This window comes from Triturus cristatus, chromosome 1_2 (genome assembly GCF_964204655.1).
Source record: "Triturus cristatus chromosome 1_2, aTriCri1.1, whole genome shotgun sequence".
NCBI lineage: Eukaryota > Metazoa > Chordata > Amphibia > Caudata > Salamandridae > Triturus > Triturus cristatus.
Window position 1 is genome coordinate 584277298 of NC_140580.1, and position 18113 is coordinate 584295410.

The 18113-nt window shown below is 42.6% G+C and overlaps 1 protein-coding gene across 4 annotated transcripts in view; it reads right to left on the reverse strand.

The window, feature by feature from the left end:
- NT5C2 (5'-nucleotidase, cytosolic II) overlaps positions 1 to 18113 on the reverse strand; it is a 542012-nt gene that overhangs the window by 211500 nt on the left and 312399 nt on the right. For 2 of the 4 annotated variants that reach the window (XM_085606643.1, XM_085606637.1), the window contains one exon: positions 15195 to 15266. The exons of the other annotated variants lie outside the window; for them this stretch is intronic. In XM_085606643.1, coding sequence (XP_085462769.1) covers positions 15195 to 15266 — 72 coding nt within the window. The remainder of the gene's footprint in view (positions 1 to 15194; positions 15267 to 18113) is intronic. 4 annotated transcript variants of the gene reach the window in all.

Below are 18113 nucleotides of genomic sequence, written 5' to 3' on the forward strand. Positions count from 1 at the left end.
GCGGAAGGCACGTAACGGGCAGTGATGTCTGCTCTCCGCTGAGACCAGCGATCCAGTGTTGCGATTAAACGCCCAAACAGCGGACAGGTGACGCGCTCATTCCGGTCGGTTCACTCCGCTCACCTTACCTTTCCCCTAACCACAGCCTCTCTGTAACTACAGCAACTGCCTGGGCCACATTCTTAGCTGCTATCGCGGCCTTCTCACAACGAGGCATGGTTAACAAACGCAGGACACTCCATAAAAAAACCAGACGGTGCAAGTGTACTGCATGCACGTTTATGGCTGAAGATTGGAGGATCATGACACTCAGTGGAGGAGCAAAGATACCATGCTCACGCATTTATCTCATGGCTTGAAGCCCGCGATTGGTGCGCGCGCACGCCACTGCGAGCATTGTGCTTTCAATTATCGCGCCCGTGTCTGGGCACGATAATTGAAACCACATGATGAACTGTTGGTGTCTATTACGCGCACCAAGCGCGTAATAGACACCAATAGGCCATGGGCGGAGCAATGCGCCCACCTTTGGCCAATTGCGTGCAGTCTTTAATAAAATGACGCACGCAAAGGCCAATCGGGTAGCAGAAAAGGAAATGCACACGTACGAGCGTGTGCAATTCCTAGGTAAGCTACTAAACCCCGTTTTTCCCTTACAAAATGTCTCGCGCTGCGCGAGCACTGCTGCGCAGTGCAACGCTAGGCGCGAGACCTAAAAAAACAACAAGCAGTTTTAACATCGCTTTTTAACAAACAAGCAAACATTTTTTAATAAAATGTGCATTTAAACATTTGTCTGTGCAGAGGTACAGAAAACAGTAAAGTAAAAGAAAAGGCAGTTTCTTTCTTACATTCCTTTGTCTGTTGACCTGTCATCAATCGACTGACTTCATTTGCTGTCCAGGAAACTCACACCAAGTTGAGTCTTTGGTGCAGCCAATGGACTGAATAGTAGGGCAGGTGACCGGACACTCTGGGTGCTTGCTAGTGTTGCATCTCATGAGTAAGAAGCAACCATACTTAGGAATAAAGCTGGCAACTGTCCCTTCAAGGGCCTTCTCATTCGAGAACCTTCTGGATTCTCGCTGTACATTTCTACTAATCACAAGCGCATTAAAAGTGCTTTTGCTCTTTGCGCAATGTCTACCTTCTTAAGCCTTCTTCTCTCAGGCGGGTGGGGCTGGGACCGCTCTTCTCAAGATAACAGAAATTCTGCACAAGACCCATTTTGGCTTAATGCAGTCTGAGAACATCAGCATGAATCGCACATGCAGCCATTATCAATGAAACTGCAAAATATGTTCTCTCCTAATGCAGCAATGGAACTCCTTATCTCAAGTTCACCTAAACGTTCATAGTATCAAGATCTGCTGCTCCTTTCTCACTTGTGGGCCTGATAGCAACTGCTTGAAATCTGTTAAGCATTCATGATCTAAATCTTCCATATTGCATCAACATGTGTTCCCACAAAACTAACTATCTTAGAACTACTCTCTCGCACTATCCCTACTCCTAGGTGCTATCCCTGCTTCTAGGTTCTATACAAAATAAGTACACCACAGTGGGAAATTCAGGCTTTCTTTGTTTTGTTCATAGAAAATTAACAGGTCAGGGAGAGAGGGAAATTCATGGGGTTGGACCACTGATTAATAGAGAAACAGAAAAGGGAATCTCTCATGAAGTAGAGTGCCTAAGGGGACTGACTTTTCTTTTATCTTTGGTGTCCACCAGCTCCAGTAAGCTGCAGAAAATCCAAACTTTAACAAAGTGAAATTGGGAGCACATGTAATGTCTGAATCAAGGGCTTACTTCTGAAATGCATCTACTGGTTGAATCTGCAGTGAGTTAGTAAAATACAGGTGATATGACAATTAAGAATATTTTCTTGCACCATAAGATGTTATCTGATTTCATTTAGGCTGAAACATAGGCTACAGCACTTCAGAAGAGATTTACTAACTAAGTGTTAGACATCACCCATTCTAGAGAGGTGATATATCAATTCCTTTTTTTCTCTTTACTGTGAGAATCCATCCATATCCAATCTTTATTTCGGCCATTTGGCCATAAAAAATACACAATACACATATACAATCACAGATAAGTCATTTCATAAAAAGATAAAACCATTGGAATGCATGTGCTAAAGATGCTATACAAACTATATATAAAGAGAAAAAAAAAAAAAAATTTTTAAGAGGGACCCAACGCCTTTAAAATACGGTTACGCGTATGCCAAACATTGGTAAGAAATTTTGTTAATGCGAAGACAGTTGGGCCAGAGACATCAGATTTTAAAATCCTGTACATTGGTGCATATTCCCTGCAGCCCATATTCCTTATCAGCGGGAGGAGCCAGTATTTTCGTGCTACCTTGTAGGCTGGGCAGAAGAAAGCCACATGCAAGTCAGTTTCCTCCGTAGCATCACAAACCGGACACTGCTTTGTGGTGGGAGCCGATGACCAGGTGCTTGTAAAAGACCGGAAGGGCAGTGTGCCGTATCTCCATTGGAGAAACAGCTTTCGGGCCAGTACAGGGGAAATAGGATCCAGTACCTTCTCAAACCTATAGAGATCCTTGCTTTGCAGAAACACGGAGGATAAGGACCCTTCTGCCTGGGTAGCTTGGGCCCTGGCTAATTTGTGTTCGTGGTATACATTAGCCAGGGACTTTTTAGAGATGTTTAGTGCGGCATTCGCCGGCTCAGTCCATAAATCAGGGAGCCCTATTTCCATGCAAGTGGCTAGGATGTTTTTGACCCAAGGGATATTGAGCACTTTTGGGTGATTCAGAAGTTCGACCAGTTCCGCCAGATATTCTGCAAGATCATTGCTACTCCACAGCCTACGCCAGAAGGCTATGGGTCTCAGGCTTATTTCATCAGCTAACGGTCGTAAACCCAAATCAAGCCTCAGGGGGAGGAGCGGGGTGCTGGGCGGGAGTGCGGCTATCTGTCTTATAAACTTGTTTTCCGTTAGTGACAGACTCCGGCAAGATGTGTGACCCCATAGTTCCGCCCCATACATTATCGCTCCCCTAGCCTGGGCCTTATATATCTGGATTAGTGCCCCCAATGGACGGTATGATGAACCAGTCATCATCCGGGCGATGCCCCCAGTGGTTTGTATGAGTTTGAGGTTAGCCCTACTCTGATGAGATCCCCAAGTCATGGTTTCGTTGAGAGTCACACCAAGGTATTCAAAGGTGGCTACTCTCTCGAGCCGTACAGCTCCCAGTTGCGGATTTGGCCGCAATTTTTGGCTCGGATTCAAAACCATGAATTTGGTTTTTGCCGCATTAATTTCCAGCCCCCTATCAGTACAGAAGGCCACGAAGGAATCAAGAATCCTCTGTATACCCATAGGGGTTTTGGATAGCAGCAGGGTGTCGTCCGCAAACATAATTGCGGGCACCCTGCTGCCATTTAATTTGGGGGCGTCAGTATAGTCAGTGGCATTCAGATGGGCGATTACCCCGTTGACGAAGAGGCAAAACAGGGTTGGTGCCAACACACAACCCTGTCTTACCCCCGGCCAACGGGGAATCTATCGGTCAGTTCCCCCGACCTCCCGCACCTCACTCGGGCGTAATTATTATGGTGCAGCCTCTGTAAGATCAATAGGATGTCCGGGGGAACGCCCATCTCTGCCAGGACGCTCCAAAGTTTCCCCCTGGGCACCAGATCGAAGGCGGCCCGTAAGTCCACAAAAATTGTGTACAGACTACCGCCCTCGAATTTTGCTGTCCTCCAATAGATTAGGTTCAATCTGAAAACCTGGTCCACTGTGGATACCCCCTTCCTAAATCCCGCCTGGTAGGGACTAAGGGCGCCCACCTCCTCCATCCAGTCCTGGAGCCTATTCAGCAAGACCCTACCAAACAGTTCCTGCGCCACGTCTATTAAACTGATTGGTCTGTAGTTGGCTGGGAGGAGAGGCGAGCCCTTTTTAAAGATGGGGACCACCTCTGCCCCCAGCCAAGTACTAGGGATTTCCATGCCACCAAGAACTCCATTGAAAAGGGCGGCAAGGTAAGGGGCCCAAACAGTGGGCTCCTGTTTGAACATATCCCCTGGTAATCCGTCCAGTCCCGGCGCCTTTCCAGAAGCCAGTCCTGAGATGGCAGCGGTGACCTCGCCCAGCGTTATTGGCTCCCCTTCACAGTCCGGCCAGCCCACCTCAACAACAGCAGGAGATTCTCCCGGCTCAGAACTGTATAGGGTCTGGAAGTGAGCCTGCCACACCCCTGGGGCAATGTTGGGCTCTAGTGCCGATTGTAAATTCCCCGACCCCCCGTTCACTATCCTCCAAAACAGGCGTTGGTTTTGGGTCGCTAGGGCCTTGGTGAGTTCTTCCCACTGATTTTCCTCCCATTCTGCCTTAGCGTGAGCAATGAGTTTCTTGTAAGCTCGCCTGCTTTGTTTAAGGCTATCCCCCCCTAAACCCTCCTTGATTAGTCTAAGGAGTTCTGTTTTTGCCCTTCTGCATGCTAGGTTATACCATGATGTTTTGCCTTGCCGCCCCCCTTTTGGTTTTCGTGAACTACAGGTGAAATGAGGTGCCGCAGCTTTTATGAGGTCCTCATGAGCCTTGTACAATTTGCCCTGGGAGTCTTTGTTGTTTGCCTCGGTGTCCAAGCTCCCCACAGTTTCCAAGATGGGAGTTATCCCATCATAGAGCATGGGGAGTTTATTCTTGCTTGTAACCAAGTGCTCCCACCTGATTCTTCTCCTGCTGTTGTCAAGGAGGAGCGCAGGGTTGTTCCCTTCCGCGTTAGTCACGAGAGCTTGGGGGCCAGGGTGGACAAGGTCAAGCTCCAGTGCATTGTGGTCACTATCGGTCCTTTCCGTCACCCTAAAATCCTGGATTGTCGGCCACTTCACTATTTGGGCCAAGACATAGTCCAGACGGGACTCTCTTCCCGGTCTGTTGTAGGTGGTTTTACTGGGTATGTCGGATTTCATTCGCCCATTACAAGCTCTGATTCCGAACTTTAGGGTGAGGGCTGTAATTTGTAGTGCTAGTGGGGTCCAAGCCTTCGGAGGTGGAGCTTCCACTAGAGGCACTGCCCATCTGGCCTCTTCTTCCGATGATAACCCGTCTAGAAGGCCAGGGAGTGGCTCAAAATGAGAGTTAAAATCCCCTCCCACTACATAGAATGTGAGAATCATCAATAGCAAATAGCCTTGTTGAGCTATGTACAGAGAAGTAGGTCCTGGATAGATGGAGTCACACTGAAACAGTCGCACAGAGACTACTTTGAAGATGACCAGTGCACTCGCCAAAAGCACAACACTCTCCCTCCAATAATCACAAAGCATTGCCCGGCCAAACATGTTTACTTTATTCTCATCCCATCCTGTACCTGCCAATACACCTGGGCTGCTCCAGGTACAGTGGTCATGGCTGATGTGTGACATAATAAGCCACGTCAGCTTTGAAAGCCATACAAAGAATGATTGAGAATACTACTGCGGGAGATTTGCTCTGCCTATTTCTGTTCCACAGACCAGTTCTTTCTCTTCCTTTCTGATTCTCCCTTTTAATGAAGAAGTCCCATAAGCAGTCATGGAGTGAAGTACTGGAGGATACCTGGTGGCATCCATTAAATCGCAGACTAGAACTACTCTCCTATGTATTAACTAGGAATTGATGTTATAAGCAAGCATCAATCTACAACACAGCCTCTCCACAGAAAGCAATTCTTAGATTTAATTTTGGCTCTTGCAGTTTTTTGTCTTGCAAAGACCCTAGAGACTGAACTTCCAGACTGTGAGCCGCAACTTGTCATCTTTACAGATGAGTTGTTCCCAATCAATGTCCAAACACATTAATGTATGTGCTTGGCAATCCGCTAGCTAGCCAACAGGTTAGAGATTCCAACCCCTGAATGTGAGGCAGCCTAAGAAAATGTGTTTGAGTGCGCTATAGCGAGGCCCACAGCTTGGATCTTTTGAGGGCCAACTTTCCATCAATCTTGCATTGCAATGCGACATGAAACCCTCTGGCTCTCAGTACCTCTTCCTGTGCTATGCTGAAAATAAGATCATGGCAAATTGAGGAATTCGAATTTCCAATGACAGTGTGTGATATCATTCACAATTCTATCGTGGAAAAGACCCCTTTCAGGAGAGCCATGAGTCAAACTTTAGTTACTTTAGATTTGAAATATATAGCCCACAGCTTATCCTTGTTACAATGAATGAGTGGAACTGTGGCCTTTAGGAGAGCACAGTTTTAAAGGCTAGTGAAATTTGAGTCTTCAATGAGGTGCTACAATGTGATCTTGGAATCATGAAGTGATAGATGCTAAAACAAATGACCAATGAAAAGTACATTAAAATGCAAACAGAGTTTTTGCCCCGCTTGTTTTTTTAAATATCTTGATTAACTGACAACAAACAACGCAAAGAGGAATTCTCCTTTGAACTTTTAAACATTTTAGAATTGGGGCGGTTATCCCCAAAACACATTCTGTAAGTGAAGTGCTGCAAACACTTCGTATACTAACTAAGTACAAAATATAATGATTGAACTTAGTTATTCTAGCACTTTAAAACTGTCTCACTGCAGGTATTTAAAAGTAAAAAATTTCACACCAGTTTTCTAGACTTACCAATTCTCTGAATTTTACTTTTCCTGTTTGCTTGTACTGCCAAGCCTTACCAAAGATTTAAAGAAAGGAAGGAAGCATAATTTCATGCTAACTTAATAACAAAGACAAAGATTTTTTTGCAGAAGTAAAGTGAGTCATAAGGTTCGTGAATGTCACTAGCCTCTGATTTGTCTGCCATTTATGACTCGGGCACGTAATTTAGATTTTAGCTAGAACACTGATTTGTCTGGTTATGTTTGCATTTCACAAGTTGCATACAAGGCTATAACTGCTTGTGCCTGTTCACCTCTTGACACCTTCCGTTAGCCCTTATCCGCATGGTGTCTACACACACAACTGCAAAAGGTCATACAGCTGCATTTGCATATACATGCATCCGCACGTACATGCGTGTCGGGGATCCACACACAGGTCATAAAGATATAGGCCCTGATGGACAAACTGCACTTTGCGGTGCGCTTATTCCAAAACGTAAGTTGTTCCTATACTTATGTGTGTGGAGTACTGTGCCCCAAATGGGGAGTCTCCGTACACGCTAAGTATAGGTTTTGGCAGTAAATGTGGGAGGGACGCAGGTGAGTGAGTGGGGAAAAAGGACAGACTTAATCCTAAAGGAGATGGGATATGGGAGGGGTATAAGGGGTTTAGGTAGGGTGATGGAAGGGTTTAGGGAGCAATGCCATCCACTCACACAAAAGTAAGTCAATTGCTTTACTCTGGGGGTGGAGACATGTAACTTACTCTTATGTAGTAAGTTTACACTCAGAGTTTGTGACTACTGCAAGCAGTAAACGTACTCCAAACTGTAAACATGCCCAAAAGTGTAAGTTGCCTTTGTGAATCAGGCTGATAGTAGCTATGTATGTTTAACAGCCCCATGTGCAAGCACACGAGCACCTTTCTCCCGAGTCTACGAGTGGCAAAGGACCCCAAGCATTTGCAGCTTTAGGGTCATCTTGTTTACTTCAAACCTTAGTCCACCAAACCTCTCTAAGGTTTCAAAAACAACTAGTCGGAGAGGGTAAAGAAGAATTTTAGATCGTAGGAGTAGACTCACAGCCAGTGGTGGCAGAGAGACGCTGGCACCTTTGGAGAAGGAGGACCATTGGATACTGAGCGACAGATGCACTTGTCTATGAAGGAACTAAAATAGTGGTATCTTGTGGGGCAGCGCAGCAGTGCAACACAAGAAGTACAATCAATGGCATCCTGAACAGAAGGAGAACGGTGAAGCCTGAAAGGTAGAGAACCAGAAGAGTCGAAGAGACATAACCATTTACAGCCGCTGGTGGTAGAATAATCAGTGTAGTATTACTGGGAAAAGACAGTGTAGCCTATGTGGGCAAAGAATCAATAAAGCATGAGGGGAAGAAACATTTGCCACCTGTTTTTGGCTATTAGGAATTCAAATTCTAAGGAGGCGACGGTTTAAAACTCCATCCACATTTGCTCCTGTCAGAAGTACATATATTTATGAATCCATCACTTTAAATATGTTTAGTACGCATGGTGAAGTTACATGTGAGCATTTTCCATGCATTACATTTTTCCATGCCCTGACCTTACCTTTTACTCAAAAAAACCCATGGCAACACCGTGGCCTCCATTTTACCATATTTATAGTGTCCCATTTTTCATAACACTAGTCCAGTTTTCAGTAATTTAACTTTACTAACCAATCAAATTGAAGCTAATTTATTAAAGTAAGACTTGTAAGCCACAAGAAAATTTTATATTTGCCATAAGTGGGTAGGTTTATAAGACTGGCTCATACAAAGCATAGAAATTTAGATAAATGAGGACAGATGATTCCATGAGGTCTTAATAGTAAATACAAGAATCCTGAGGTAATTCCCTGAAACCTCGACTGGACGTCAAAGCTGCTGTGCCTATCAATCCCGTGGATCACCAAGAGAAGCTTTACCGGCTTTGTTTCTGAGGCCCTGTACATCGCTTACCAAGTTCCATGAGGCAACTCTGGTGACAGAGATAATAAGGCCCCATAAAAGGACAAAGTTCATTCATTTAATGCTGTTGAAGGTCCTTCCAGAAATAATTTGAAGTGTTGCCCAAGCAAGATCGGATTGCTACCCTAAATCTGTGTTGCTTTGACAGAACAAACAAAGGACAGTGCATCAGAGTAAGTCTAATCTTTAAACATAAACTCCTGCGAGCCTTTCCATAAAGGCTAGCAGGAGCAGCCAGCCATTCAATCCAAGCGCGAGGGATCACAAGTAGGCTGTTTAAGAGACACCCCTTAAAATTCAAATCCAAGAGAGTTTTTTTGAGTACACTTTATCTTAAGACTAGATCTGACTAATTATCAGTAGTTCTGGAAACAAGAAATAAGGTATTTTTTGCTTTAAGTGAGGGCCTTTGTTTCTTCTTTTCAAACTTTAGATGCTTTCCAACATGCAGTGTTCTTCTAGAAGATCCAGATAGAGTGGTGTAAGATTGACCTGCTTCTGGAAGAAAGTGTACCAATAGAAGCTCACTGAACCAATCTCTTACTTTCTTACATAAGCCGGCAAACAAAATATATGAGCGGTATTACACAGTGGGCATGCTCACTACGTATAACAGTGGAAGACCCCTGACAAAGGCAGGATACAGACCAATCTCATAGCGTACTGGGTAGGAAAAGAATGTATGCGGAGGCACCCAAATGGGTTCCAATAACGTACATTCGTACATTAAAGAATTATGACCTGAAGTCAGAGATGAAGGAGGAGATGGGTTTTAAAAGCAATTATCCAAAGTCATCTCAGTTTTACTTAAGCATGTACTCCATAGAATCTCAATCATGAATCTAAGGCCCCAAAGTAGTAAAGGCAGAACTCTTTGAAAAAAGCAATAAAACCAAAGGTCAATCCCATGTGTGAAAATGCCAGTCCATACCTGCTGCCATTCACTTCTTTTTGCTCCAAATGAATATAGGACAGTCCAGTCTAGAGCTCAGGGAATTGAGGGTGGAACAAGTGAATCCAAGAAAAGAAATTATGGCTGGGCTCTAACACGATGCCTACACCACACTCGCATTGTTTCATTGCTGCCCCACCCAACAAGAAACATAGCAGGAACTAACTGAACCCCAGTGAAGGTGAGTTTGGGTGTTCTCTCTGGACCAGTAACAGAATATTGGGTATGCAGATGCCAGCAAGGTACTACACATCATAGACAATTATGGAAAAAAGGGCTCCCTTACTTTCTGACACTGGAGACAGGCACAGACGTTTTAGGAAATGTCAGGTGTGAAAATTAAAACTGGCAAGATAAAATGGATGAACAAAGGAAAATGCCTCAAAATAAGATTTCTGGCATTATATTGTAGGCTCTTTCTTAGTCCCTGTCTTGTCTGCAAAAACCTAAACATGCTCAATGAGGATCTGAACTGCAGCATACGGTTTCAGAAAGTCAGAACATCGTGTTTCCTGATATTTCCTTATGGTACCAATTCTTTAAAAGATCCTCCCTTTCATTGTCAGGAAGATACATGGCCAAAGTGTGGTTAGTAGCTTTATCGCCCCTCACCTATGGGATTGCGGCCTACCTTGGTCTGCCAAACACCTTAATTAGGTAGCTTCAGAGGCATCAAAACAAGGCAGTGCAGCCAGCCTACGGGTCTCTGCTGCACATCGCTCTTTACACTGCTCCCCATGAAGTTGCATATTTAATTTAAAGCACAAGGGTTTTCTCAAGGAGCATTTGATCAATACAGTCCCTTGGCAATGCCCTTTAAGATCCTGCAGGCTCATCCCAAAGTTTTGCAATCATGTGCCTGTACAGTTACGCTAGATCTCTAACTTTTCCTGCTTCAAGAGAGCTTTCCAAATTCATTTATTCTGTCAAGGATTTCTTCCTTGTTTTGTTCATTGCTACAAGATGCTGTTCTGGGTGATCATGCATTTCAGCTCTGAGAATTTCAAGACTTTTATAAGGTCTCACCAAATGTTGTTACTGACATTTGGTTAGAGAAAAGTGTATCATTTGTAGATCATAGTGCAGTCAGTGGCACATCCACACATTTTCAAGGTTTTTGAGGGCAGTTTGAAATCTGAGTCAGATTATGATGGGCGATATGTTCGGTTATGCACTGGGTGGTACGTTGGAGAAGTGTGGCTGGAGGACTTTTGTGTAGTTCTTTTGTCAGATGGTCAACAAGAGAATGTAGCAACAATGGATTGGTTTTAACACTTTTTAATATTTTACAATGGATATGTATTTTCAACTGTAACGATTAAAATTGATTTGTATTTTTTTCTAAAAAGTATGTTTTTTTGCATTATTTTTCTCATTGACTTTATTAGTTGTATTTTATTGATGTCTATGGTCTTAATACTCTTTATGCCTCATTTGTGTGTAGTATCTTATATGATTGCAGTACAACACATGATCCGTACACCAGACTAGAGACTTTTCCTTTTTCATCTGCTGGATGGCTTTACTCATCAATTATTCTTTCCCCAGGTTAGTAACTATCCCAATGGCCGGCATGTAGACAACCTGGACTTAAGATTTATTGGGTAAGTGGCATGCCTGAGCTGTACTGGATGTGTGATGTCAAATGTGTTCTTAATGTTTCAAATGTATGTGTGTGTGATGTATTCTCTAATGTTATATTTGTTATATTTGTGTTTGAAATGTTTCTATCATGGCTACTGCTGTCGTATTCCCATATTGTGTGTGAAAAGATATTTATGTGTTAAATTCTGTCTCTTTTTTGTGGATTTGAGTGGTGTCTCATAGTGTCTAGTACAGTCAATATGTCCTCTCACACTTTTTACATCCAGTCTGACCCCTTTTTAGAGTCCTTTATTGTAGATGTACATTTTTATTGGAAAGAATAAGAACATACTGGGAAGAGAAAAATAACTGTTCCACTTCACATATAATCAACGTTAATCTACTCAGGTTGAGCTCACCCATGCAAACGGCACAAGAAAACAGCACAACTTTAAAAGAACATCAGTCACAATAACCTTCCACAGTGCGTGACTGTTCACCCAGTACTAGTCATGGGGAGGAGGAGGGATGCGAAGGAAAGAAGAGAAGGAACAAAATAACGAACACATCTGCATTATAGATCAGTCCTACAGTACTCAAACGCACACAGTAAAACTCTGAACTAGGTCCATTCCTGGCATATTAACCCCCAGAGCATAAGAAACAATATAGAACCAGGAATAATCATTCAATTGGCTACAGGGAATTTTTCTTCGACTCAAGAAATTACCACTCGGCCTCAGGATTCGCAAAGACAAATGTTTTCATCTTGTCACACAAAGAGAGGCTCACAGGATTGGGATCAATGATGCAACCATTTTAAGGGCACTCAGCTGCTTCTTCACCATCTGCATATCATGCCGGCACCTTAGTGTAGTTACAGAGATCTGGATAAACATGAACCCTGGAACTGTCCAGTGTTACTGTTCTTCTGGACAACTTGTTTAACAATCAACTTGTGCTTTTCTAAGTCAGTTGGCTGCACCAACACTGTTCCAATTCCTGTTCTTCTGCCTGCTGAGTCTCGAGGTGGTCAATGTACAGCCCTCAGACACAAACTTCCAGTCTTCTTATTACCATCAAGCACTAACTCCTGCAGAAAACAGACTGCACCTTCAGCTTTGGATTACCCTGCTCCAATTGGTTATGCAATCACAGCATGAGACCTTACTAGCCTCAGCATCTCTTCACAAATAGTCAACTTCTGATTCCTATATCTGGTTTGCTTACTCACATTTCTGCTTTGTTTTCCAGGTGCCATTACATATTGACCCATGGTCACGAACCATCTTTCAGTTGAGGGCACTTGATGTTTCACATTCTCCGTGGTCTTCTCCATGAAAGCCACCTTTATTATATGCTGTTCATTGTGCTACGGACATCTTTAATTGTAGGCAGAATCATGTCCTCTCCAAATGTTAAGAGGAAACTGTAGCCTCTCCGATTCCAGTCTCCTTCTTCTGAGTGCTCTTAGAAGCATGGGCCCTAAAGATAAATACTCCTCTTTGTTTTTGCCAGCCATTGCTGAAATCGTTAGGATTCCTTCTCAGACTCTGAGTCTTTGTCATACTGTGTGACGGGGAGCCACACAGCTTGTAAAGATAGCCCTGCCCCAAGATCTCCATGAGGCCTCCTTTACCTCAAATCTTGCTACCGCCCCACCCCAACTTCCCTGAGGCTCAGTTCCGCTAATTAGTTCTCCATACAGAACTGTACCTCTAAGATCCCACACTTCTCCGTGCAGAGTTCACAGATGGGAGCACTTGGAGTTTCTCAGTTCAAAACACCCTTTTGGTAGGTTCAGAATCCACTTCTACCCAGATGTACTGTGTTCCTTCAATGATGTAAGGAACTAACAGGTCAGCCAAACAAGCCACCAACCTCAATAAACCCATAGCATCCATGTCAGGTATCATACTTGACCTCGGAGACTGTCAGCGGCCTCGAGACAGGAGCAACAGAACTCCAAAGACTCTTGGCCATCTTGGGCCAATCAGGCTCTGGCTCCACTTTTATCTATTTTGACAAAACAAAATCACCATTCTTTGGCCGATTGCCATAGTTATTGTGACTTTATCATCAAGTATTTTGATAGCATCTGTCAAAACTACTTTCGTTTATTTCAAACAGCCCCATCTATATGATTGTCAACGCTCAATACCACATACTTAACCATGTGTGAAGCAGCTTTTTCTCCTGATTTCATTACCAAGATTTGAACATAGATTGACCAACTATGTCCTTTAACAGCGGTCATGCTCTGCTGCCACTTGTTCTGGCCTCACTCTTAAAACCCAATCCAACCTAGGATCATGAGAATGCAAGTAATCTGTGTCAAATTGTCTCAGCCAACAAATGCAGCTTGTCCATACCACAAACTGCCAAACAATGGGACGAAAAGTCATAATACTCCATTACTGTTCTATCACCATTGCTCATATTCACTCATTTAGGACCTGGGAGTGTGTGTGTGTTTGGGTGGACATTTTGCATTTTGGGTGGAAATGTTACACTATGACGGTTGCACATATCTGTAGGGTTGCTGGGAAAAGAAAGACATCTGCTTGTCTTTCTTTTCTATCGCACATTTACAAGCAAACAATACTTTATTCTGTTACTTCAAGCTAGTCCTTTTGAAACTCTTCTCAGCTGGCCTTTTCTCTATACTCTGGTAGTGTGCCAGACATAGGTATGGAGTACTGTCCTACTACCAGCAGTATGGATTCTTTGTGTGTGCCAACAGGGCTGTCAACGACTTCTAAACGGTCACAGTTTGCATGCACAATACTAAAGCATGTATCAAAGGTTATTTGCAAATTTGTTTTTAATAAATTCAACTGCAGATCATTATTCTACATCGTTTGGCATAATCTGAGGATCTATCATTCTACATGCTGCTATTTCTTCTTCGGTCACGCCAGTTGCAATATTATGGAACCCAATTTCACAGTGATCAACCACTGTTCTGCAGGGTGCTTCTGGAACAAAAGGAGGTCAATTGCTTGCAGGCCAGAGCACAGAGATGAACACTTTTCTGGTAGAAGAAAATAATCACACGTCTGCAGCCGTCTATAGTTTGCAACCGCCTGGTTTCTCTCCAACTCAAAAATTGAAGGAAGGGAGCTGTGTATGATAAACAAGATGCAGACGGTGAGGGTAAATGAGTTATACATCCTGCACAATATGACAGCACTTTCTTGCACATGACCTAAGCATTAATATCTGACCATCCCATACCTATGCTGTTAGCACGTTGCTAAAATGAGGCCAATTATATTGATGACTATTATTCGCAAAAAATAATGTGGGGGAGCTTCGGATGCAGTGGCTCTAACAGGGCACCGATTATTAATTATCTACTTACTAAAGGTACTTCATGATCCAATCTTTTTTATTTTTTGCTTTTGTTTCTCTTTTTGTTGCCTGTTTAAATAAAGAATGTGAAGGCATAATAGGGACCTCCGGTCTTGCCATAAATTCTTCCAAAGGTTGCTTGGCCAGACAGTAGAAGGAGGAATAGTGGGAGCTCATAGGTGCCAAGTTTCATTGAATGGATAATCTGTAGGAGGTGAGAGCGTAAAATGATTAAAACAAACATGTGGTAACCGTTTGAGTCCTTCTGTGATTATGAAACCAAATAATGAGAGCCTTTTTGTACTACTTAGCATATAGACGCACGGTATTGAAAATACCAAGTTCACATCTATAATGTGACTGACAAATAAGGGGCATTCAAAAATGAGTACAATGTATTAGAATGCAAGCAAAAGGGTGTATTTTAAAAGTTGATATTTAAAGGGCAAACACCAGCAAATTTGACATTTGAGGTCAGAAGCTTGAAACCCAAAATGGATTCTAGCAAAAAAACAGACATTTTGCAATACAAGGTAACGCTTCATAATGGGCAACTTTCTTCTGTGGTTTGGGCTCAGCATCTTGCCCACTGGATACAGTGTGTTCTAAAGGATAATTAGCACAAAAACATAACATTCAATCAATCAATGTGTTTAACTTAAAAGATAATCATTTCTGTAACTTTTCAGAATAAATCAAATAATCCAATGTTAATAATCACCTGTTTTCAGGCCCTGGTCCCTCAGACCAAACGTGCATCTTGGACACAAGGGAAGAGGGGAGAACTCGTTGTCTAAAGAAAGGGTTAAATCAGAAACATGGGGATAAAGAAAACGGCTACAACAAAGGAGATCATCGTGTTGCGAGAGTGGGGTTGAAGGTAGTAAAGTGAGGGAGGAGAACCAGAAAAAAGCTCTGCACTAGGGTAAAATTTGAAGGTGTTAAGAAAGGCAGAAGTGGATCATTTAACAAGTTCTCCTTGCATGCATGAGGCACTAAGAAGTTAAATAAGGGCCAGGAGAACTTGACTTAAAGGAAAACACGTGTGTTAAATGAAAAATAGAAGTAATGTGCAGTAGTAGTAGTATTAGCTGTCAAGGCTCCCTATGGAAACGTTTCTTCGCACAGCCTTTCATCGGATGCGAGTAAAAAACACAGAAAAAAATCAAAGGGCAAACAGAGGTGGAATTCAACACGTCTCAGGGGAGAAAGGATATTCCATATGCAGCCAATTTTCGAACTGCAATATAAAGATCAGGTGGGCAGAATGCCATCTCCTTACAAACAGGAAAGAATTATGCAGAAGCCATATTTAGGAATGAGCTTCGAGATGTATAAAAGTCATAGGCAAACGTTATCAATTTCCCATTTTCTCCTTCAAATTTTTTTGATTAGTCATTTACAGGACCACAGGCGCGTGAGAGCAAAACTGAGTCAATCAGAACTGCAAATGGCGAGAGCACAAATGAGGCAATAAGCTTCAAACCAAGGGTTAAACCAAATACAAGTTATACTTTTACTATTCACTGAAGTAGGACATCTGCGTCCTCCTGCACTTTTAATCTATTTTTTCTCCACACTTGCAGTGACAGCACCAATTCTTTAAAGGCTTCAGCGCTCTGACGGTCAGAAACAAGACTATTTTCCAGTCCACTTGATCCTAAGCTGTGCACAAAGGAGTAACCCAGCTTGATGGGCGTGTCCAGGAACAATGGAATCAATGGCTTTTGTATTCCAGGAATCGCTTTTTCCAGATTTCTTCCAAGATTCTTTTCTTCATCTTGAATGTCCATTAGTATGAAATTTGGAGTCTACATTAATTTCTCTACTGGTCTTTTCATTCCTGGTGTTTATTTTTTAACACCTATCCAGTGCAGATCTTCCTTGAGATTTATGCCACGCGTTTGATGAAGACATTTTCAAAATGCTATGCAGAATCTCCACATTCATCTCCAACAGGTATGATCAACACTTGGCTCGAACTGGGGTCTCCAAGAACTCCTCCCCGCTGCTCAAAGGTGTGTTTTCTTTCACTTGCGTAGATGTCTTTTTCCTTCCTTATCTGGCAGTTAAGTTTGAAATTCCTTGAGTTTTACCGAAAGTTAGATAACTGTCATTCAGTTTATCACACTATTTCCACCGTGGATAAATTTCTCTGAATAAGTTCTTTCCAACCCACTGAGCACTGTATCAGGTGGATCATGGCTGGCTAATGGCTAGAAATTGGTAAACTAGACCCTGTTTGCATTTGGGTCTGGTAGGAGCAAAATGGATAAAGTTACCTTCAATGTGACCATTATTCCAAGAGTGCAGGTTCCCTTCTATTACCAACTTGTGGGCATGCTTGCACTAAGTGATAGAACCAGATAGTACTTCCCAAAGCAGGTAATAAAGAGCCTTGCAAGCCAAGCCCACACGTGTAGGCATGTGCATGTGGATACACCCCTGTCACTCTCACTGTGGGCATCTTCCCCGCTACACTCTTTATAAAAAAAAGTCTGTCACCGTATTGGTTTTGGTCAATGGCTGAAGAAGCTAAAACAATGTGGGTGATGGGAGACAGCCCACCGAAACGGCGCCTGCATCACCTTTAATCCTTGGAACAAGCATTCACATGGAATTCATTCTGAAGAAATGTACTAGTATCACAGAACTTTCAATGTGGAATCAATCCTAAAAGGCACCGAATCGTGTAATTCGAACAGTGTCATTCAGTTACAATTTGTAAGAACAATAGTAGCAAAGCCAGTATTTTTGTCAGAAACTAGGGTTCGGCCGAACCAAATTTTTATTAAACAAAAATTATTTAGATAAACAACAGTGAGTGTTTTTTTAAGGATACAATGAAAGAGTAAATAGAAAAGTGGTGGACCTCAGGTGTGCAGCGCAGAGGCCAGTGGCAAAGAAACTGACAGGATCAATCTGGTTGTGTGTAGATTCAGAGGCTTAGGAAGTTACTTGATCGTGGGCAGATACCCATTTTACATACAGGAGAAATGGTCATGCTGCTTGAAAATGCTAATGTGTCCCCTTCTCTTAATCTTTATTCTGTCGCAAGAACAACTTATTTCGTTACATCAGAAGTAGCATTTCACTTCTGCAAGATATACTTTGTTCTGATACTCCAGGAAGCAATGAATTTTCTTTTTAGTGACATTCCTGATGTGAGTTTTTACAAACTGACACTTTAGTGGCTACACAGAGTGTTTCAAATTTCTTTTTATCAAAAGGTGTGACAGTAAAGAAGAAAAAGTGAACGTTGTGTTAAAGGTTGAAGAAATATGGGGGTCATGTGATAAGAATAGACTGAGTGAAATTCGGAGGAAGTCTTGTGAAGGCAAATGTGAATATACTGGATCTGAAGGATGGAGATTACGTTTTATTCTTCTCGGGAATTACATAATTGTATTCCGTTGATCAATAATTTAGCAAAAGATTGTTTTTTGTGGAGGCAGTTTAAAAAAAAAAAAGGAATGGTGATTGATTAAGCATGAGTAAAAAAAAGCGAACAATACGTTTTCACAACTGATATTAGGTACAGCAAAGATTTTAGAATACTGTAAAATCCATGAATAGTCAAGTATGGTCATTAAAGAAGGTGCTGCCAGTGAAAAAGAAACCAGAAGTCATGGAGCAGGAG